We start from the raw sequence: 22,922 nt of genomic DNA, 5'->3' as shown, positions 1-22,922 counted from the left end.
CATTTGGAGCAGCTTTTGAATTTGGACAGGCTTCATCGCGTCGCTGTGACGTAATCGGGCTACAAATGCGGCCTCAGGAGGATGCAGCCCATGAACTTGGACACCCCTAATGTCATAGTATTTCCAATACTGACACCTTTATGAAAGCAGCAGTGTGCCACTGTGATTTTCACTTTTCACAATAATGATTTAACACAACACCTTTGAGCTTTTATTTTGAAATTGTGCGTTTTGGAAAGCTGAACGTAGAGCACTTGGAGACGAGCACAGGCTGTAAAAAACAGACGAGAGTGATCACGGAAAGGTTTGGACGTGTGAGAGAAAAGACGTAAATCACAGTCACAGCAGGGCGCTCTGACACAGTTCAGTGGGCTGAACTCACGTTGGTGTTGATACTGTTGATGTTTGGATTGAGCTGTTCCCTGCAGGCCATTCAGAAAGAAGAATACAGGTCACCTGACAATCATTTCAGCCAGTAAGCACTCGCGTTTACACTGTGTGGAAAATGAATAATTCTGTGAACTCAAAACTAAAAAGAAAAACTAAATAATTGTCCTGTCCACAGCTGTCAACATTACCTCGTCAAGCCTAAGAGCCCGCTGCTGACCCTGAAACGGCGGTGAGGTCGCAAACCGTGAGTCAGCATCACGCGTTTTCAGGTAGACGGGACCTCATGAAACAAACAGGACGAGTCAGGCTGCTTGATCCATGCTTTATTACAGGAAGTGAAACACAGTCAGCAACCAGTCAGCAACTTTCCGCAGTGAAGCTCCACTCACGTGTTTCACCTGGACATGAAAACCAAAACAGATTCTATCACCTGGATTACAGAGCCCGATTAGCCCCACCCCCCACACGTCCATAGATCTGAGGCTCAGACAGAAACGTGACGGCGCGATGTGTCGGGTGTCTCGCTCTCACCGCCGTCTTAAATACGCCAATAAATAAACAGTAAGTTAGCGTTTGTTCAAGTTTAGAGGAAAGAAGCAGCAGAGTTCCCGTTAGCATGTTCGTCCTCTCCGAGTCCGAACGCCACCAGCACACAGACGTACAGCAGTCTGCTCATATGTACACGCCACAGGTCAAAGGTCAGCAGGCTTCCTGACCCTGTGGCCTCCTGGGTCCCTCCAGTGTGACGTGTGAGAGGGTCATCTGTTCAGCTTCTCATCAAACCTGCAGAGAGACAGGAAGTGGATTCATGAACCGCGCCAACATCAGCAGGCCTTAACGTCTCTGTGAGCGTCTTCGTCTTCTCTCCGTCTTCCTCACACCACAGATCACGTGACTTTCTGCAATCGTTTCTCAATAAAAAGCTCAATGCAAACTGATGGAGGGCTTTTAATTTGGAAATGATACAGGAAGTATGACTCAGTAAAATAGGAATTAGTCAAACAGAAGGAATAAGAAAAGGCTGTTATCACCAGCTGTTAAGGTGAATAGGGGTCAAAGGTCAGTATGGGTTAGGTCTAAAACATACAGAAGTAGCAGCTAACCCAGCTGCCACTGTTAGCCTTTTTGTGAGGTGTTATAAGCGTTTTCTTGCATTTTGTATTTAATCTGTGTGTTCAATCGATCATCAAAATTATCTTAGAGCCAGATTAGAGTTACAATGGAGTCCGAGCCAGAGTGGAGTCAGAGTCAGAGTGGAGTCAGAGTGGAGTCAGAGCAGAGTCAGAGCGGAGTCAGAGCAGAGTCAGAGTGGAGTCAGAGCGGAGTCACAGTCAGAGTGGAGTCAGAGCAGAGTCAGAGTGGAGTCAGAGCAGAGTTAGAGCGGAGTCAGAGTGGAGTCAGAGCAGAGTCAGAGCAGAGTCAGAGTGGAGTCAGAGCGGAGTCAGAGTGGAGTCACAGTCAGAGTGGAGTCAGAGCAGAGTCAGAGTGGAGTCAGAGTCAGAGTGGAGTCAGAGCAGAATCAGAGCGGAGTCAGAGTGGAGTCAGAGCAGAGTTAGAGCGGAGTCAGAGTGGAGTCAGAGTGGAGTCAGAGCAGAGTCAGAGCAGAGTCAGAGCGGAGTCAGAGTGGAGTCAGAGCGGAGTCAGAGTGGAGTCACAGTCAGAGTGGAGTCAGAGCAGAGTCAGAGTGGAGTCAGAGTCAGAGTGGAGTCAGAGCAGAATCAGAGCGGAGTCAGAGTGGAGTCAGAGCAGAGTCAGAGCGGAGTCAGAGTGGAGTCAGAGTGGAGTCAGAGCAGAGTCAGAGCGGAGTCAGAGTGGAGTCAGAGCAGAGTCAGAGCGGAGTCAGAGCGGAGTCGAGTCGAGTCAGAGTCAGAGCGGAGTCAGAGTGGAGTCAGAGTGGAGTCAGAGCAGAGTCAGAGCAGAGCCAGGGTCAGAGCGGAGTCAGAGTGGAGTCAGAGTCAGACTGGAGTCAGAGCAGAGTGGAGTCAGAGCAGAGTCAGAGCAGAGTCAGAGCAGAGTGGAGTCAGAGCAGAGTCAGAGTGGAGTCAGAGTGGAGTCAGAGCAGAGCCAGGGTCAGAGCGGAGTCAGAGTGGAGTCAGAGCAGAGTGGAGTCAGAGCAGAGTCAGAGTGGAGTCAGAGTGGAGTTAGAGTGGTGTCAGAGTCAGAGTGGAGTCAGAGTGGAGTCAGAGTCAGAGTGGAGTCAGAGTGGAGTCAGAGTCAGAGTGGAGTCAGAGTCAGAGTGGAGTTAGAGTGGAGTCAGAGTGGAGTCAGAGTCAGAGTGGAGTTAGAGTGGTGTCAGAGTCAGAGTGGAGTCAGAGTGGAGTCAGAGTGGAGTCAGAGTCAGAGTGGAGTCAGAGCAGAGTGGAGTCAGACTGGAGTCAGAGTGGAGTCAGAGTCAGAGTGGAGTCAGAGTGGAGTCAGAGTCAGAGTGGAGTCAGAGTGGAGTCAGAGTCAGAGTGGAGTCAGAGTCAGAGTGAAGTCAGAGTCAGACTGGAGTCAGAGCAGAGTGGAGTCAGAGTGTAGTCAGAGCAGAGCCAGGGTCAGAGCGGAGTCAGAGTGGAGTCAGAGTCAGAGTGGAGTCAGAGCAGAGTGGAGTCAGAGTCAGAGTGGAGTCAGAGTCAGAGTGGAGTCAGAGTGGAGTCAGAGTCAGAGTGGAGTCAGAGTGGAGTCAGAGTGGAGTCAGAGTCAGAGTGGAGTCAGAGCGGAGCCAGGGTCAGAGCGGAGTCAGAGTGGAGTCAGAGTCAGAGTGGAGTCAGAGCAGAGCCAGGGTCAGAGTGGAGTCAGAGTGGAGTCAGAGTCAGAGTGGAGTCAGAGCAGAGTGGAGTCAGAGCAGAGTCAGAGTGGAGTCAGAGTCAGAGTGGAGTCAGAGCAGAGTGGAGTCAGAGCAGAGTCAGAGTGGAGTCAGAGTCAGAGTGGAGTCAGAGTCAGAGTGGAGTCAGACTGGAGTCAGAGTGGAGTTAGAGTGGAGTCAGAGTCAGAGTGGAGTCACAGTCAGAGTGGAGTCAGAGTCAGAGTGGAGTCAGAGTGGAGTCAGAGTGGAGTCAGAGTGGAGTCAGAGTCAGAGTGGAGTCAGAGTCAGAGTGGAGTCAGAGTGGAGTCAGAGTCAGAGTGGAGTCAGAGTCAGAGTGGAGTCAGAGTCAGAGTGGAGTTAGAGTGGAGTCAGAGTCAGAGTGGAGTCAGAGTCAGAGTGGAGTTAGAGTCAGAGTGGAGTTAGAGTGGAGTCAGACTGGAGTCAGAGTGGAGTCAGACTGGAGTCAGAGGGCCTTACTGGCGGATGGCGTCAGGGATCTGCAGCTGGTCTGTGGGGATGAGCTCGGACAGCTGCTGCAGACTCTGAATGAAGCGGATCTTCCTGCTGAACTTATCGCTGTGGAGAACAGGGTCAAAGGTCACAGGTGAGACAGACCAGCTACATCAAGCTAACACAACACATCAGGACCTGGGATAGTTTAACCTGTAAGATTTCTCACTGAGATTTATCTGTGTAATGACCAGATCCACCACAGGAGGCCGCTCTAACCGAGGGGGAAGACTTGGGGTCCTGTTCTAAAGCTCAGGTCTGAGCTTAAAATGTGTTTCTGCTGCAACATCCAACATCTGCATAACATCAAACACTCTTTAAGACACTGAGATGGCGCCTTGTGCTGACCGATGTTTCCATCAGGCGGTGCAGTTCTGTGAGGTTCTGGTTTCACCAGCGTGCACCACAGACTCTTGGAAGAATTCTTCAAGATCGAAAGAAGGGGTGGCAAGATGGCGTCGTAGCGTGAACACCCATCTTGCTGTGCTCCGGTGAGGTCCCTCGATTATCCGTCTAAAATACGTGTTCACCTGGTGAAACGTTACAAATGTGCGTGGGAGTAACTCTATAATGAGTCTGGACGACTATTTTTCTAAAATGCCTAACGTCAGGTCTAAGAAAAAGACAGCTCCGGTTGTGCAAGCTAGCGACATTGTGGGTCCTATTTGATTTTGATTTTGATTTTATTGATTAGCATTCAAATTCAAATCTCAGTGAAAACAGTGAAAAAAAAAAAAAACAGTGAAAACAGAACAAAAATCTACCATAAAGAAAGAAAGCATGAGACAAGGCTAATCAAAAGGTATTGGCTGAAGCATTTGCTTATTACGCCAACCCTTTTCACAAAATATATTTTTGTATGCAGCTCCTGTACACAGGGCTCGAAGAAAATAATAAAACAAAGCAAAAACCAAACAAACAAACAAACAAACAAACAAAAAAAAAACAAAGAAAAAAAAAACTTTCCACCTTAGATAAGTAACTACATCAAAGCAAAAGAATCAAGAGGTTGTTGTTTTTTTCTCCTTTTTGCTCTTTTCATTCTTGATTTATATATTTTTCTATTACTCTATTTTTAAACATGTTTTTAAACAAGGAAAATGAACTACACCTTTTTAAATCGCTGTCATAACTATTCCACAGGTTAACTCCTCTAACAGAAACACATCTCTGCTTTATATTTGTCCTTATCTTGTTTTTTTTAAAGAAATCTGTTCCCCTTAAGTCATATTGACTCTCTCTGACTTTGAACAGCTTCTGAGTACTGGGGCAAAGCAAGTTATTTTGTGCTTTATACATTATCTGTGCCATTTTATATTCAACTAAATCATAAAATTTCAGGGTATTCAGATTAATAAACAAAATGTTAGTTGGTTCTATATAGTTTGATTGGTTTATAATTCTTATAGCTTTTTTTTGTAACTTGAAAATATGAAGAGTGTTCGTTTTATATGCATTACCCCATATCTCCAGACAGTAAGTCATATATGGAAGCAACAGAGTACAATAAAGTGTGTATAATGATTTTTTGTTCAGGACATGCTTTGTTTTATAGAGAATAGCAATGGTTTTTGACATTTTTGTTTTCACGTGGTTTATATGAGACTTCCAACTCAGCTTATCATCAATTATCACTCCAAGAAATTTATTTTCGTACACTCTTTCAATTTCAATTCCATTAACCCTTATTTTAGATACATTTTTCATTTGTCTAGTGCCAAAAATAATCAATTTTGTTTTCTTTATATTTAATGATAACTTATTTACATCAAACCAGTTTTTTTTTTTTTTTTTGAAACGATGATTTATTGATTTTGTCAGAACAACACGAACAGCAACAAGTCAGCACAGCCAAGCACACAAAAGAAAAAGCAGAGCAAATGCAGGTACATGAGTTACCAGTACACACGCCTGGGACAAAAAATGTAAAGCGTTCCACATTTGAAGTCAAGGGAAACAAAAAAAAAAAAAAAAAAAAAAAAAGGGGGGGGGAACACAGACATTAAGCATTGTGTTTAAAAACAAACTGTGAGTCCCCTTTATGTAATAGCACAGTAAGGTCATGAGGTAGGTAATCAAGCAGAGGCTGCCATATGCTACAGAATGCATTACAATTGCCCTTCATGATGGCACTGAGGCGCTCCATTGGCAGCACCCCGAGCAGTTCCCTGTACCACTGTGTAACAGTAGGAGGCCGACTCTGAACCCATTGAAACAGTACACATCGCCTCGCCAAATGTAAAAGTTTACTTAACAAAAGCATCTGTGCAGAAGACAGAGAGAGCCCTTCTATAGATAGACCCAGAACGAACAGCATAGGGTTCAGTGGGATCGTACGGTGGAAAATAGAGCAAAGCTCTATAGCAATATTCTTCCAAAATCTAGCAATTAAAGGACATTGCCATATGCAGTGGTAATAGGTCCCTACAGCCGTATTGCACTTCACACAAAGAGCAGAAATCTGAGGGTGAATTTTATTTAGGAACTCCGGCGTGCGCTGCAGCCTGTGTAAGATTCTGTACTGGCTTTCCTTTAGTCTGTTACAGGGAAACAATTTCATGGCAGATCTGAAAGTTTTGGACCATGCTTCCGCACCAATTTGAGCTTCGAGGTCGGTTTCCCACCGAACCCTGGCCGTATCAGTGCTTACAAAGTTCAAAGACAACAATTTCCCATAACAAAGAGAAATAAATTTCTTTCTCGTAGTCATTTCCTCGTTAACTTTGAGAAGAAGGCTTTCAACTGGGTTCAAAACTGGTTGATTGGCTGGAAATTTAAGAGAGTTCACATAATGCCTTACTTGCAGGAATCCGAAGAAGTGTTTCTGTGGTAAATCATACTTAACTTGAACCTGATTGAAAGCCATAAAGCTACCCCTTTCGAACAGATCACAAATGAACCTTATATTTTTAGAATACCAATCATCAAATATATTAATGCCAATACCCGGGGGGAAAGCTTTATTCCTAGTTAGGGGCTGCAGTGCACTAGAGAAACCTCTCCTTCCGACGTGGGCAGTAATACTATGCCAGACCTTTAAAGTGGGCATCAAGACGGAATTAGTTCTGACACCAGGAGGGAGGTCCGCCAGGTCAGTGGATAAGAGACTAAGAGGTGAGAGAGGGTCACAGCACCAGGCATCCACCGATGGTTCGCCCCGGTGAAGGAAGGAATGTAACCACCCTGAAATTATTTGTGCGTGGCAAGCCCAGTAGTAATATAAAAAGTTAGGCAGAGCCTGACCCCCCTCATCCGTGGGCAGTTGTAAAATCTGTATCTTTAGTCTAGATTTCTTCCCACGCCATATGAATTTAGAAAGACAACCCTCAATTTCCACGAATGTTTTTCTGTTGATCCTGAGAGGCAACATTTGAATGGGGTATAATATTCTGGGTAGCACATTCATCTTGATCAGACTTATTCTACCCGTCCAAGACAGGGGGAGGTCAAACCACCTATTGAGGTCATTCTTGATTGAGGCCACAATCGGCTTAAAGTTCAGCTTGTACAACTCCGCTGTGTCTGCGGACACCCTGATACCTAAATATGTGAAACCCGTGGTCGACCACCTGAAAGGAAAATTAGGAGGAGCGTCCCACCTCCCCCCGACACCCAGTGGCAAGGCTTCAGATTTATCATAATTTATCTTATACCCCGAGAAGAGGCCAAATTGGTTGATGATATGTGTCAGTGCAGGAATAGAAGTTTCTGGTTTAGTGAGAAAGAGCAACACATCATCTGCATAAAGGGAAATCCTGTATTCAGTATTCGACAAGGTCACCCCACAGATCCCAGGATCAGTTCTTATAGCCTCTGCCAGTGGCTCCAAAGCAAGTGCAAACAACAGGGGAGAGAGGGGGCATCCTTGCCGCGTTCCCCTACCCAGTGGGAAGACATCCGAGACCGAGCCATTAACCAAGACCCTTGCAGCTGGGGCCCCATACAGCAGTTTGACCCACTTGACAAATTCAGATCCCAAACCAAACCTGTCCAAAACATCAAATAGATACTCCCACTCCACCCGATCAAATGCTTTCTCAGCATCCAAGGAGATCGCGAGAGCCCTACAATTGGTGTTCTGGGAAAACTGCGCAATATTTATGAGTCGGCGGACATTGGAGCGGGAGTATCTATTCTTGACGAATCCCGTCTGGTCAGGCTTTATCAGAACCGGAAGAACCTCCTCCAATCGTCTGGATAAAACTTTGGACAGAATCTTACAATCCACACTAAGTAGACTTATAGGTCTGTAGGATGTACACAGATCCGCAGGTTTATCCTTCTCAAACCAGTTTTTTAATATATTTAACTCCTTTTCCGCTGTAGTCAGAAGCTGTTCCAGGTTTTTACCTGAGCAGTACAGAGTGGTATCATCAGCAAACAATACACATTTTAACAGTTTGGAAACACTACATATGTCATTTATATATAATATAAATAATTTAGGGCCCAGCACAGAGCCCTGAGGAACACCACAAGTTACCTTCAACTGCTTAGATTTTACATTATTGAATTCGACATATTGATATCTTTCATCCAGGTAACTTTTCATCCACTTGTATGCTATCCCTCTTATGCCATATCGCTCTAGTTTATTCATTAATATAGATCAATTGTATCAAACGCCTTTTTTAAGTCTATAAAAACACCAACAGTATATTCCTTATTATCTATAGCATTAGATATCCCTTCAACAAGTTCCATCACTGCCATCGAAGTGGACCTTTTCGCTCTAAAACCATATTGGTTATCACTTAGGAGATTATGCTTCTCAATATATTTATCAAGTCTATTAACAAATAACTTTTCTAAAATTTTTGAGAACTGTGGGAGCAGTGATATTGGCCTATAATTGGTAAACTGACATCTCTCTCCGTTTTTATGGATTGGAATAACTTTTGCTATTTTCATTTGTGAGGGAAACACACCAGTTTGAAAGGATAGATTACAAATGTATGCGAAAGGTTGCACTATATATTCTATAATACTTTTAACTAATATCATGTCAATACCAAAACAGTCAGTGGACTTTTTATTTTTAAATGTCTTCACAATGTTAATTATTTCTCTATGAGTTGCAGCACCAATAAACATGGAGGACACATTCTGAGTAATATGTTTATTTAGGTCGTTATTATTTCTTGACTCTGGAATTTCTTTTGCTAAATTAAAGCCAACATTTACATGGCGGCTGAGCCTGAAGAAGCTAACGCCAGCGACACAGAAATCTCCGCTGACGCTGAGGAAACTGGGAGTGATATCGACCCGAATATCCTTGCGGCTCTGAGTAAGATAACTGACAGCATTACAACTTTGTTGGATGTTAAAGTTGATACTGTGCTGGCCGCAATCCGTGAACAGACGTCTCGGATCCAGGCTCTGGCGACACGGGTGGGAGACGCCGAGATACGGATTTCAGGCATGGAAGACACGGCAGGTGTATTGCAGGCGAAAGTGGCTCGACTCGAAAAACAAGTAACTGACATAGCAGACCACATGGATGATTTAGAGAACCGCAGCCGCAGATGTAACCTTCGCCTGGTCGGGCTTCCCGAGGGCACGGAGGGAAATGATGTTGTCGCCTTCGTGGAGTCATGGCTCCCCTCCTATCTCGAGCTCACAACTAAAAATGGGAAGATCAAACTAGACCGCGCTCACCGCTCTCTAGCACCGAGGCCGGGCCCCAGCCAGCGCGCCAGACCCATCATTATGAAGCTTCACAACTTTGCTGATAAACAACGTGTGATGGCCGCAGCTCGGCGCCTGGCTACGCAGCCGAACCAACCAACAGGTCGGATCAAAGTCTCCTTCTTTAATGATTATTCAGCGGCGGTAGCCAAGAAACGCAAGGCTTTCGACGAGGTGAAAAGCTGCCTGAGGAAGAAGAATGTGGATTATGCGCTTCTCTACCCCGCCACACTGAGGCTGTTTGCCAACGGCAAGGAGAAGAGATTTAACACACCGGAGGCAGCTGCGTCCTACGCGGACTCGCTGCCCTGAATCCCCGTAACCACCGGAGTACTCCTTTTCTTCACACTATGCCTTATGAACCGGTGTGAGTACTTGCCGAATCTAGGCGTATGTGACTCTCTTTTTTCGTCCTCGCTGCTTATAAGCGACCAGGTGAAATCTTCCACCCCATCGGGCACCGGACGGACTGTGTTTTCGTCTATGGGTAGGCGTGAGTTATGCGCGTGCAATGCCCTTCGGCTTTCCCGACGGGCAGGAGGAGATTGGTTTTTCCCTACATGTTTAGTAGGGCTGTTGCCAAATCACTGTTCTTTGAATGTTCCGTCACACAGCTCTTTCTTGCCTTTTTTTTTTTTTTTTTTTTGCTGTTTTATTTTCAACCAGCGTGTGGTGAACCCTTTGGCTCAATATGCTTTGTATGATACATGAATAAGTCTAATAATGAGTAGGCTGCGAATATGCACCTGGAATGTACGAGGGGTTCACAGCCCTATTAAGAGGAGGAAGATATTTACTTGTCTAAGAAAGGACGGTGTAGATGTTGCTATGTTACAAGAGACACATCTTGATAATAATGAGCACTTGAAGTTGCAACAAGGATTATATGGACAAGTGTTTTTTTCATCCTTCACTACAAGAAGTAGAGGAGTGGCAGTGTTGATTAGGAAAAATGTACCTTTTGTAGTAACTGATTGCGTTAAGGATCTGAAGGGCCGCTACGTGATAGTCAAAGGGATTTTGCAAGGCCAAAATATTTTATTACTGAATGTTTATTTTCCACCTGCCCACCCGACTACCTTTCTTACCAAAATGTTTCTGGAATTAGCCCCATTTCTTCCTAACTCTACTGTTATTATTGGTGGTGATTTCAACTTAATGTTAAATCCGCTTATGGACAGATTTCCACATAGCATTGCAACTCCCTCTCCTCAGGCCAAAGCGCTTCACACTCTATGCGACGAGTTTGGACTTGTTGATGCTTGGAGATATACTCACCCCTCCGATAAGCAATACACATTTTTTTCGGCTCCGCATAGGTCCCAAACTAGAATTGATTACTTTTTTCTCCCGAAAACTGACTTGGGTTCAGTAGTATCGTGCAACATAACAAGTATAATCATCTCAGATCACGCTAGAGTAATCATGGATCTCGATCTTAAAGCTGCGCTTCATAGGTCCCGTCACTGGAGGCTTAATACCATTATTCTTAAGGATGAGGAATTTACCTCTCACTTCTCTGCCGAATTTAAAGCGTTTTTGGATATCAACACCCCCTCAGCTAGTACTGCCTCTGTTTTGTGGGAAACATGCAAAGCTTATGCGAGGGGCCTAATTATTTCGTATTCTGCGACAAAGAAGCGACAACGGATGGAGGAACAAAAATTGATGGATAAGGATAAACATATATTGCCTCCCCATCACCACCATTATGGCAAGAAATAACCGCACTCAGGTCAGCGCTGAATTGCCTTCTTACCAGAGATGCAGAGAAGAAACTTAAATACACCAGACAGAGGTTCTACGAGCATGGAGATAAGGCCGGTAAATGTCTGGCGTACTATGTTAAGAAGCGCGCAGAATCTAATACCATTGCAGCGATATCTGATGAAGGTGGCCACAAGATATATGGAAACAAACTGATAAACGACTGTGTTGAGAAGTTCTACGAAGCCTTGTACTCTTCTCAACAAGTCCCGGAGGGGGAGTAGCTGATGCATAATTTCTTTACCCAATTCGACTTACCAAATTTGTCAGAGGAACAGAAGACTGCCCTTAACAGCCCTATAACTAAGACCGAAGTGATTAAGGCTATTAAATCACTACGAAGTGGAAAGTCACCAGGGCCTGACGGCTTCTGTTGTGAATTTTATAAACAGTTTCGGGATATTATTGTGGAACCACTTCTTGATATGTTCAACCACTCCTTCATTACGGGTGAATTCCCGCAGACACTGAAGGAAGCCAACATTTCCCTAATTCTAAAGAAAGGGAAGTGTCCTGATTTGTGCGGATCCTATGGACCTATAGCCCTCTTGAATGTGGATAGGAAACTGCTTTCTAAAATTCTGGCCTCCCGCTTAGAATTTTTTTTACCTGTGCTGATAAGGGAGGACCAGACAGGCTTTATAAAGGGTCAAAACTCAGCCACCAATGTTAGACGCTTACTGAACGCTATTGTAGCTTTCAAGCAAAAATCTATTGACGGCCTTGTGCTTTCTTTCGATGCGGAGAAAGCATTTGACAGAATTGAGTGGTCTTATTTGTTGTATACTCTAGGCAAATTCGGCTTAGGGGAGAATTTTATAAAATGGGTCAAGGTTATCTACAATAATCCACAGGCAGCAGTCCTGACTAATGGACTTAGGTCTGATTACTTCAACACTCATAGGGGAGTTATGCAGGGCTGCCCCTTATCGCCCCTTCTGTTCGCTCTGGCCATAGAGCCTCTTGCTGAGGCCATAAGGGCGACGCCCACAATACGTAGTTTAGAGATTGGACAGCTGTGTCATAAAATAACCTTATACGCGGACGACATCTTGATTCTTTTGACTAACCCTGTAACATCCGTACCCAGTCTCATTGGGGTGATTGACAGGTTTAGCCGTTTCTCTGGTTATAGAATCAATTTGGCTAAGTCAGAGGCCATGCCTCTCGGTACTCTTTTCACAATGCCGGCTACTGTTCCTTCTTTTCCTTTTAAATGGTCTCCTAATGGATTTGTGTATTTGGGGATCTTTATTACCCCGTCTCTCGACCAATTGTACAAAGCCAACTTCACACCCTTATTTGGCAAACTCAAACAGGACCTAGAGCGGTGGGCGTCACTTCCTGTCTCCTGGCTAGGACGCATTGCCCTGATCAAAATGAATGTGCTGCCCAGGCTATTGTATCCTATCCAAATGATCCCCGTCTTGTTCTCTAAGAGAGTACTGAAGGACATAAATGGTTGGCTTACCTCTTTCATCTGGAACAAGCGCAGACCCAGACTCAAGATGGCAGTGTTGCATCTGCCAAGCTCCAGGGGCGGCTTGGATCTACCTAATATTAGATTGTATCAGCTTTCTGCCCATTTAAGATTTGTGAGCGACTGGGTTAGGGGTAAAACCTCAATCTGGTCGGATATTGAGACAGCTCTGTCACAATGCAAACTGAGCGATCTATTATTTTGTAATGATTTTAACGGAATTAAGGCCCTTTGTACAAATCCTGTAACAATCAACACCCTAAAAGCGTGGCGAATTGTCCGCCGTCTTGAGGGAAGATCGAGAATAACATCAACCTTTACCCCTATAATGAATAACCCTGCTTTCCCTCCGGGTTCCTCGGACCCCGGCTTTCAACGATGGTCTGATAAGAATATTAAGTCTCTTGGTGACCTTTTCTCGGGTGATGAACTCATGTCGTTTGAACAACTTACCAACAGTTACGGCTTGCCTAGACAGGATTTCTTTCGTTTTTTGCAAATACGACACTATATCACTCACAGTACAACCCTTGCTGAGCACCCTGAAGTATCTGATGTTGAGAAGGTTTTGTTTAGGCAACAGCTGAAGGTGTCTCTGAGTTCATTTTATCATGTGCTTAATGCTTTGACTACCACTGATGCGCAGGGGATTAGAGGTGTGTGGGAGAGGGAACTGTTGGTAACCATAGATGAAGATAAGTGGGATACCGTTTGGTCTCTCGCAAAAAGGATTTCAATTTGTACTCGGACAAGAGCAATCCAACTTAAGATTTTACACAGATTACACGTATCCCCTCACCGCAGACACCTCTTCAGCCGCTCTCTTTCCCCTGTGTGTCTTAAGTGCAAAACTGATGTAGGGACTTTAACTCACTGTTTTTGGTCCTGTTACAAGCTTCAAGAATACTGGGCTGACATTACAGGTGAACTGGGGAAAATCTTCCACGTTGATATAGAGATGGACCCTTTATCCCTGATTCTAGGTCTTCCAAGTGACCGCCTAAAAGGCGGCCAACAAAAGATTGTATAACACTCTAACATTTGCAGCCAGGAAAAATATCCTCTTGCAATGGATCAACGATAGGACTCCCACTGTCTGTGGCTGGCGCAAAATAATTTTTGAACTGATTCCTCTGGAATACCTCACACACGTTATACACCACAGTGTGGGTCAGTTCTACGGGATGTGGCACCCCTTTTTGGACTATATTGGACCGGACCTTTCCGCTATCTTATTCAAAGGACTACTACGCACGTGATCATCACCCGGGCGCTGTAAGACTGACTCACCACCTCTTGTATGTTATATTTTGTATTTTGTATCTTCTATTATGCCTTATTTAAGAGCTGTTGTGTACCTTTTGTGTTTGTACTGTTTTGTTGTTCTGTGTCTAATGTCGAGACACTGTCTTGTTAAAGGAAAATCTGCAATAAAAACCATGATGAAAAAAAAAAGATCGAAAGATCGTCGGCAACAGACATGACAGCCGTTTAATCTAACGCCAGTAAATTATTGGGTCTTAAATGTTATGTAGACATCTGCCACCAGATGGTGCATCGTTGTTGGGAAAACCTGCTCATCTCCATCTATTATTACTTTATTACATTAATATAACAGGAGGTTCAGTAAAAACGTCCTTCAAGGAGCTGCTCTTTACTTTCTTACTCTGAGTAACTGTCAGAGCCTGTACTTTTTCACTTAAGTTTAAATCCATACTTGAACTTTTACTGCATTATTTTTTAACACTAGTATATGTACTTCATATTGATGTGGTCAAAGAACAGCATCGTGGTCCGTAAAGCCCAACAGCGACTCTACTTCCTCCTCAAACTGAGGAGAGCGAGAGCAGAGAAAGGATCGTGGGTGCTTCTCTGCCCTCACTCCAGGACATCTACTCTCTCCCTGCTCTGTCGACCCCGCCCCCCCAAATACAAAACTCTGAACCACCGCCCTTCACTGACTCCCACACTCCCACTTTCCCAAAAACACTCAGACTGTGTTGGACACTGTTGTGTGTATAAGACTTTTATCTTTTATGTTGTTTAGTGTAACACTGAGGACTGTGGGAGCCCTGCAGTTTCACTGTGTATGATCTGTACATGTGCTTTTGACAATAACTCTTCTCTACTTAAACACTGAATGTCTGGACTTTTGCCACCTCTGATCATGAATGTGATAAATATTTTAAAATGCCTTTGTTGTTAGTTTTTGACATTTTCCATGAAATTGAACTAAACTTCTGAGCATTTCTTACTTTTAGACTAGTCTGTTAGTCTAATTTCTTTCCCTCATCCCAAGTAAAGACTCATTAGATGCTGCACCGTGAACGTGCACACCGTGATTTATCCAGTGAGTGGAGTCAAAGTGCAGCTCACTGACAGAGGCCCTGCTAGATTTCAGCTTCTTGGTACTTCACTGCCACCTTCTGGTGGTAGGAATGCACTGCAGCCAACCAGGGTCCAGAAAAACCAAATGTACATTGTGTGTGTGTGTGTGTGTGTGTGTGTGTGTGTGTGTGTGTGTGTGTGTGTGTGTGTGTGTGTGTGCGCTGACCTGATAAAAGGTTTGACCAGCGTGATGAGAGCTTTGATGTACCAGGCGGGATGGACGACCAGCAGCCCCTTCAGGTCCTTCTTCAGCCTGCGGAGACATGAGGACAGTGAACCCCCATGTCCTTGTTCGCTAAACACACTTCAAAGGCCACCGTGACCATCGCGGTAACGCCGTTACGTATGACAGACGAGTTAAAGAGCTGCACGGTGCTGCTGTGGTTGTAAGCGTGCACAGCTGTGATGAGGAGGAGGAAGAAGATGACCTCCAAAGAGCTGGAAACATGGCTGAATCCCCGACATCATCTCCCAACAGCAAAGGCAATGGATGATTACATCATGACCACACAGAGCAGCGCTCCAATCAGAGCGTCTCTTACACAGCGAGCGTGATCAATCAGATTAAAGACGTCATGACGGAGTCTGACCCGACGTCAGCACCATCACCTGCTGTCGTTGAGCCACAGCCAGCTATTAGCTTTTATTAGCAGAAGGTGACATGGCGAGAGGCGGGGGGTGTTGAACCCCCACTGCTGCCATCTTGGATTGCAGAGTTGGTGGGTTGGTTGTTTCCAAACAGGAAGTCTGACTCAAGTGGATGCTCCAAATAGGATCTCGGCGCTGCACGCCACGCAGCGTGTGAAAATCATGTCGTGACCCTGACACTGCAAATGGATGAATACAGGGGTCATTTTTGTTGTGGCTGTGATGGGGGCGGAGCTCTCCGTTGGCGCTCTTGCCTATGGTTAGCGTAACGCACCTTGTTTTCACCTTAGCTCGTCTCACATTCAGAATATCCCGTCTTCCTCCTCTCACCCACACCAGTCGCGGCTGATGGCCACCCCTGAGCCTGGTACTGCTGGAGGTTACTTCCTGTCGCCAAAGTGCCTTCTCATAGGGGGTCACATGATTGTTAGGCGCCCCGATGCGACTGTTCGTGCTACATAAATAAAGCAAAATTGCTGGTAGTTGAACTGAAAGATCATCTCGCCGCATGGTCCACAGGTCGGAGCAGACACAGCGAGCAGTTATGAGAAGCTCTACTCGTCTACGGGGTCACAGTTACTGAAGGAACAGGAAGTAAAGAAGCTCCACCCCTCAGGGCGGTGCTGAGAGGGGATGCTGTACCTCCTGTCGATGGACGTGTAGCACTGGTGAAGCCATTTGATGGAGGGCAGCTTATTTCTGGGAGCCATGGCGCACAGGTAGACTAGCAGGTAATTCTCTGAGACCATCAGGTCCAGCGTCCCCACAATGTACCTGCAGGGGAAGACAGGTGATAAAGGAGGCGTGGCTCACACCTGCTAGCATTTGACCACAATTTCTGGGCCCAAACTCACCTGAACAGGTTTTCCATGACATACTCGTAGTTTTCCACTGTGTTCTCCGGCAGGTAACAAGAAGTGAAGAGGATGATGGCGTTCATTCCGTCTCCAAAGTAGCCTGTCAACCAACCACAGGCAGAGCTGTCACGGTGCAATTTCAAATACAACACAGTGTTAGCTCCATGGCACCTGCAGGTGTGTTACAGGTGAGTGTGTGTGGCGCTCCTGCAGGTGTAATATCAGTGTATCAGCTTATTTGTGTTACAGGTGTTTTTCAGGTGTGTGTGAGACCTGGAAGCTCCTGCAGGTGTATTACAGGTAGTTTGGTGGGTGTGTGACCTCTGACCTCCATGCGACAGGACCTGCAGGTACGGCTCCAGGACGCTCATGTTGACATGGTATTCGTGTCCTGAGATGCAGAACCGCCTCCAGCGCCGCCCTCTGCTGTCCACCTGATCCAGCTCCATCAGACCTTCGGACTGCTCCATCGGATTTCTGGCCACACCCACAGCTCCACCTCTGCCCATCCGAGGAAGGTCGTCTGTGAGACAGAGGTCAGAGGTCAGCTGCTTTTCTCTCGGTTACATTACTTCCCATTTGCGTGCACATCTCACCGTCCCACTCCAGGTCGTGCATGCTGTCCGGCAGTGTTCCTGTCTCGCTGTCCGATGGCGTCTCCAGAGCTTCCAGGTTGATGTCAAGCGACGGTGTGTCGTCTGGTGTCCCTGACAGCGCGGCTGCAGAGAAGCTGTTCCGATCGTTCGAGTCACGGCGGTTCAGCGTGAGACTCAGAGACGGTGCCACCAGACGCTTCTTAGCTCCGCCTCCACCCGATAGAGTGAGGCTGGTGACCGGAGCTAAAGAACAGAGGACAGAGTGAACACTGATTGATTTTTGGAAGATTGTTGTCATTGATTTTGATCACCTTTGATTGGTGACTTTGAGCTTTGTCAGAATCAGAATACTTTACTGAGCCATAGAGGAAATGATGTTGGTTACAGCGCTCCAGTACCAACAGCAACAAAGACAATACAGGAAATAAACAATAGCACAATATATACAATATTTACATATATATAAGCCACTTACTAACAGTGTTGAGTAAGTTACTTTAAATTAGTAACTTAGTTACATTACTAGTTACTTCCATCAAAAGTAACTCAGTTACTTGAAGTTACTCGTTACTTTCAAAGTAACTAGTTACTAGGGAAAGTAACTTTGGTTTTACTCAGACTTCTCTTGTTAATGTGTTGCTTCCGTAACTTTGCCAGTCTTCTAGCTTGCTTACTTGCCACAAGTGCACTGTGCCAATAGAAAGGAAAAGATAATGTGCAAATTTCCACGAGAGAAATCCCACGCCTGCACCGTCGTTGACCGCCGCCATGATTCTAGCCGTCACAGCGTCATGTGCGCTTTTTACATCCAACACAAAAACTGCAGTCGTGGTGCTTTGATTGTACTCAGAACTCGGAAATCCTGCCTTCTGAATAGGAAGATGTAGGTAACACCAGACTGCAGATGAGCTGCATACAGGGCTGGACTGGGACAAAAAATTGTTTCTCCATCACCTGTTCAGCTCTGATGATTCAGTAAGGACATCTCCTGGTTTCATCTTCATGTTTCCCTCTCACCACATATCCAAACCGACATCATGACCAGCAGCTTTACAGCTGTGGCTCCAGCAAACATCAGCTGATACTAGAAATTAATATTAAATACATTCTTACAACAGCTGATAAAACGTGCTGCTGTTGTTTAGCAACATCCGCTGGTTTCCTCTTTCTGGCGCGAAATGGGCGATAAACAAGAGAGAAAAGCCGATCAGCTGATCATTGATCAGTTTCATGATTGAAGTAGAAACAGGAGAGAGAGGGTGAGAGGATGAGAGAAGAAGAAGCAGCTGTGCAGCGTAAACACAGAATAAATCCAGCTTTGTGTCTTTTTCATTGTAGCTGAAGTCCGGGACAAACTGTTCCTTCTCAGCTCAATACGAAACGTGTAATATTTTCTCTGAATACCAGACGATTCTGTTTTTTATGGGACGGTTGGAAACTCTACTAACTAACCGTATGAACAAAATAAAGTTCAACATCAGTAACTTCATAGCACCACCCAGCTGTATAGAAACTCCGTCATGCTAGCTAGTACGCAGTATGAAAAAGTCAGCATAACGAAAATAAACTCCACATAAACTTGGTTCATATCTGACCCAGATGGACTGCAGGTTATAATTTCTAACCTGAAGTTCAGTTCACCTGACACTCTCGGACCAGCGGCCGCTTCGGGTCTCTCCTCTTGCCTCCCTTTCCCTCATCCACCTGCTGGCCTCCACCACTTGCTAATGTTATTGAATCTGTGGAAGCTCCGCGATGCCACCACACGAAGTAACGAATAACGAGCCTATCTAAATCCCAGTAACGAGTAACGCGTTCCTGATTTTGGCATAATAACTAGTTACCGTGCTCGTTACCACAATAATAACGTAGTTACTGTAATGCGTTACTTAATAACGCGTTAGTCCCAACACTGCTTACTAATAAATATCTGAATAAGAAAGAAGAGCATGAGCAAAAAGGGTGTAGCAATAGCAGTATACAGTGTGTTGGGTAGATGAGTTGTACAGGGAGATGGCCACAGGCAGGAATGCATTCCTGGGTCGTTCAGTGGTGCTTTTTGGTAATCTCAGTCTATGACTGAGCGTGCTCTTGTGGGAGGAATTATCCAACACTGTCTTTATCCTGGACAACATATGCCTCTCCATCACAACCTTAAGAGAGTCCAGCTACATCCCCACAACATTGCTGGCCTTGCAGATCAGTTCGTTGAGTCTGTTAGCATCAGCAACCCTCAATCTGCTCCCCCAGCATGCAACAGCGTAGAGGATAGCACTGGCCACAACAGACTCGTAGCTTCAACTTTAGCTTACAAAAATTGGTTTTCACCTGATTCTCCTGCTGGACTTTCTGTGTCATCCTCTGGAAGTGGTCTGAAGCAGCAAGCCCAGCAACGCCAGCCAGGTAAAACCAGGTAAACATGTGAAACAAAGAGGTGTTAGCAACATCGGCATTGCTCTGTGAGAAGATATTCACCACACACATTAGCTTTAGTTTGCATTTATTCACAGCTATTAGCTTCTGTTAGCACATATTAGCATTAGCCTTTATTAAAGCTACATTCGCCTCTTACCATATGTTACTATTAGCCTCTGTTAGCACAAATTAACATCCTTCATAAGGATCTATTTATCTTTATTAGCCTCTGTTAGCATGACCTCTGACCTGGGGAAGCCATCATCCTGCCACTCCTCCCTCAGCTCCAAGTCCTGGATGTTGGCGGGGCTTGAAGGCCCTGGAGCAGACCTGGAAGAGCAAAGAAAAACCGAAACTGGGACCCAATTCAGATTCTCTTCTCTGATTGGCTGATTGTTCTTCTGCAGGTATTTTGACGTTTTTTTTGTGGTTCTATTATTTAAAGTTAAATAAAGATCAATAAATAAGTTTGTTTGATCGGACATTCATGACTCACACACACACACACACCTTGGTCTGACCTCCTGTGACGTTCGTTTGGAGGTTTGTAAACTATTTATAGCTCCAGGGTTTCTGTCCAATCACAGATCTGACCTGCAGGCAGTTAAGCCTCCTGGTGATTAAAATCAGATCAAACCCGTCTGACTGCTCTATCTCACACACACCTGAACAGGTGAACAAGGGAGGGGCTTCATTGTTCCTCTGTTTGCTGTGAAGCTGACACACCTGATCTCCAGCTACAGTAACTGAACAGGTGTGTGCAGTGGGTGGTCCTCTGCAGGTGAGGAGTGTTTTCACTGCGGTACCTTCAGGGTCAGCTCGGAAAAATATCAGAGCTCTGATGAGCCTCCACAAAAACAAAGAGGAGAGATGAAGGAGTCTGTAAAGCTTCCTTGGAGTCACTCCTGGTGAGGAACAGCTGTGGATGGATACATGAAAGTTCAGATGAAATCCTGGTAAAGATTAAAACTCTTCACAAAGGATCTCAGCCAATCAGAGGGCTCCTCAGGTGAGAACATGTGAGAAGAAGGAGGAGGAGTTTAAGACGATGAAGACTGATGTTTGCAGATCGTATAATCTGCTCAATTCTTTGTCTCCAGCCTTAAAGATTCGTAAAGTCTTGGCGGCTGCCCCCTGGTGGTGCGTGCAGATACTGCAGGTGAACTGCAGGGGGTGGAGCCAATCATTATTACATCATCACCTTTGATTCTGAGCTCGTCCCAGCAGATGGCACACTTGGCTCAGGCTGTTGATTTACAGCCAGATTTTCTAAAAAAAAAGCCAAAATGGTGTGTGAGCGCAGTCCTCAGGTGTGTTATCAGACGCACCTCCGTGGGCAGTAAGGTTAGGCCAGGAATATAAGATGCTTTGTTTCGGCGCGGGTTATTAAACTGCGTGTTGTGAACGTTAAATATTCTCCCCTAATGTCCTCGGCTCTGCATGTGTTACAACGGCCTCACCTGCGCAGGTGAAGCTGCAGGTGCAGAGTGCGAGGCGTGAACCTCAGAGCGATGTTCAGTCCGTTTCTTCATCAGCTCAAACACAGTTCACATTACTGGCAGTTTGTTTGGTGACGTTCACTCAGCACCTGCTCCACAGATCAGCTGTTTGCAGGAGCATGATGGGAAATCGCAAAAACTCAACGTGTGACACAAACTAGCGCATGACACGCAGGCGTGACCGGACGCCTCACCTGCAGAGCTTCACGGACTGAGTTAGGAGCTCAGAGAGTGTTTTCAGGGACTCGGGAGGATCAGAGGCCTCCTCTGGTCTTTGACTCTGAGCTCAGATCCAGGAAAAGGCGTCAGCTTCCTGTCCGAGGACCAGAACCCAATCAGGACCCAACCAGGAGCCAATCAGAAAGTGCAGACTAATCAGTGAAGTCATCAGCAAGGAAGAGATCGGCAATGAGGCTCAGGACCTGGACACCCCATAGCAAGCAGGAAGTCAACGGACATCACTTCCTGCTGATCAAAACAGCCCAGATCATCAGGCGGTGAACATATCACAGAGACCTCTTCACTGACCGTCAGCAGCAGAAGCAGTTTGAATTGAACTTCCTCTTTTTACTGAGCAGGAAATGCGCACGCACACACGCACAAATACACACACACACTCTCACACAGCGTTTGAGCTGTAAATATTTACCTGTCCTCACCGTGCCCGTCTGTATGCTCAGTGGGGGAGCTCATGATGTCACTCTGATGTCACGGCGTGCTCTGACCAGCGTGTAGGACCCACTGGATGTCTGAGTGTGGTGTCCTCCTTCCTCTCCTCTCCCTCGCACAGAGGGAGTTCCCACTCTGACTCTATGGGGCTCGCTCACTCTCTCTCTCTCTCTGCCTGACAGGTTTGTCTGCATTTCACCACAGAGCCGCCACCTGATTGGCCACGCTCACCTGCTCCTTGCACACAGGTGAGGTGGCAGATCAGCTTCAGCCTGCTTCATTAAAAATCCACCAATCAGATGCTGAAGCTATTTAAAGCAGGAGGAAGTGCAGAGTGTCCGCAGGGTCCTAGTGCCTGTGAGAGCAGCTTAAATTCAGTTAAATGCTATAAAATGACTTTTATTTTGGAAGTCAGGAGGCATGAAGGACATATATTTAGGATCAACACAAGAAATCCAGAGATAAAGGAGAAAATGTTACAACCATAATTAGAAATAACATTTCCACTTCAAACACCCAAGTTAATAAATCGACTCACTACAATAAATACATCGAGTCCAACGGGGGAAGGTCAGAAGGAAGGCAAGTGTTTCAGAGGGGAAACCACAAGTCTGAGCAGATGTTCCAGATGTTTACAGAGTTGTACCCCAAACTTTATCCTGATGACTCATGATGAAACATTGTAAATAAAAAAAACAAAAACCTTTCTTCTGCAAACTTCCTGTTGCTGCAAGCTTCTTCCCTCTGTTTCACAATAAAAGTCTTTCCCTTCTCAGTGCAATTATTGTGAAACAGGATTTATTCACAGCTGGTTTCCTGACAGTCGGCTGCAGTTCTTTTTCTCTTTAATAAAACACCCAAAACCAACAGCCTACGGAGGCCCAACAGTGCCAAATCTGTCAGAAATTCACATCTTCAGAAAAAAAAAAACCCAAAAAAACAAACAGATTCAAACAAGCATGAAGGTCCGCTATGACTGCACACCTCAGCTGGATGCAACATGTGATCATAACTTAAGTAAAGCTCAGGTACGAGCCAGTGTTGTGTCTGCACACGCTGTTAGCAGCAAAGTCTGTATATTTTTTTATATATTTTATTTTATTGTTTACTCTATTTAATTTGTAAAATATGTACACACACACACGTAGAAAAACATTTAGTATACGCATCCAGTAATGCATATACTATTATATATTGTACATATATTTATTAGTCTCAGATTTAGCC

The 22,922-nt window shown here is 45.4% G+C and overlaps 1 protein-coding gene across 2 annotated transcripts; it reads right to left on the bottom strand.

Annotated features, from left to right (window-relative positions):
• Nucleotides 1–696: 696 nt before the first annotated feature.
• Nucleotides 697–21,984, bottom strand: bnipl (BCL2 interacting protein like). 2 transcript variants are annotated; one of them, XM_040030996.1, is made up of 10 exons: nt 21,676–21,975; nt 19,777–19,857; nt 19,441–19,484; nt 17,113–17,355; nt 16,845–17,039; nt 16,514–16,616; nt 16,302–16,433; nt 15,178–15,264; nt 3,656–3,754; nt 697–1,173 (listed from the first exon to the last, which is right to left on the bottom strand). In XM_040030996.1, the coding sequence occupies exons 1-10, from the start codon at nt 21,717–21,719 to the stop codon at nt 1,149–1,151; spliced, it is 1,053 nt and encodes a 350-aa protein (XP_039886930.1). In that variant the 5' UTR covers nt 21,720–21,975; the 3' UTR covers nt 697–1,148. The 2 variants fall into 2 exon arrangements, 1 of the variants encoding a protein (XP_039886930.1); XR_005695725.1 differs by lacking the exons at nt 697–1,173; nt 3,656–3,754 and having other exon boundaries at nt 16,790–17,039; nt 21,676–21,984.
• Between the last annotated feature and the right edge of the window lie 938 nt (nt 21,985–22,922).

The sequence above is a fragment of the Simochromis diagramma genome, unplaced genomic scaffold (assembly GCF_900408965.1).
Source record: "Simochromis diagramma unplaced genomic scaffold, fSimDia1.1 OVJJ01000361.1, whole genome shotgun sequence".
Lineage (NCBI taxonomy): Eukaryota > Metazoa > Chordata > Actinopteri > Cichliformes > Cichlidae > Simochromis > Simochromis diagramma.
The sequence above is the reverse complement of the archived record's forward strand: the minus strand, read 5'-3'. Positions and strand labels throughout refer to the sequence as shown.

Bases quoted from the DNA above. Each gene is read 5' to 3' on its own strand.
- bnipl (XM_040030996.1), bottom strand. From the start codon at position 21,719: ATGAGCTCCCCCACTGAGCATACAGACGGGCACGGTGAGGACAG. The intron at 19,485-19,776 runs GTCAGAGGTCAT...TTGCTGCTTCAG, and splicing joins CAGGATGATGGCTTCCCCAG to ACCACTTCCAGAGGATGACA. The intron at 17,040-17,112 runs GTGAGATGTGCA...TCTGTCTCACAG, and splicing joins GCACGACCTGGAGTGGGACG to ACGACCTTCCTCGGATGGGC.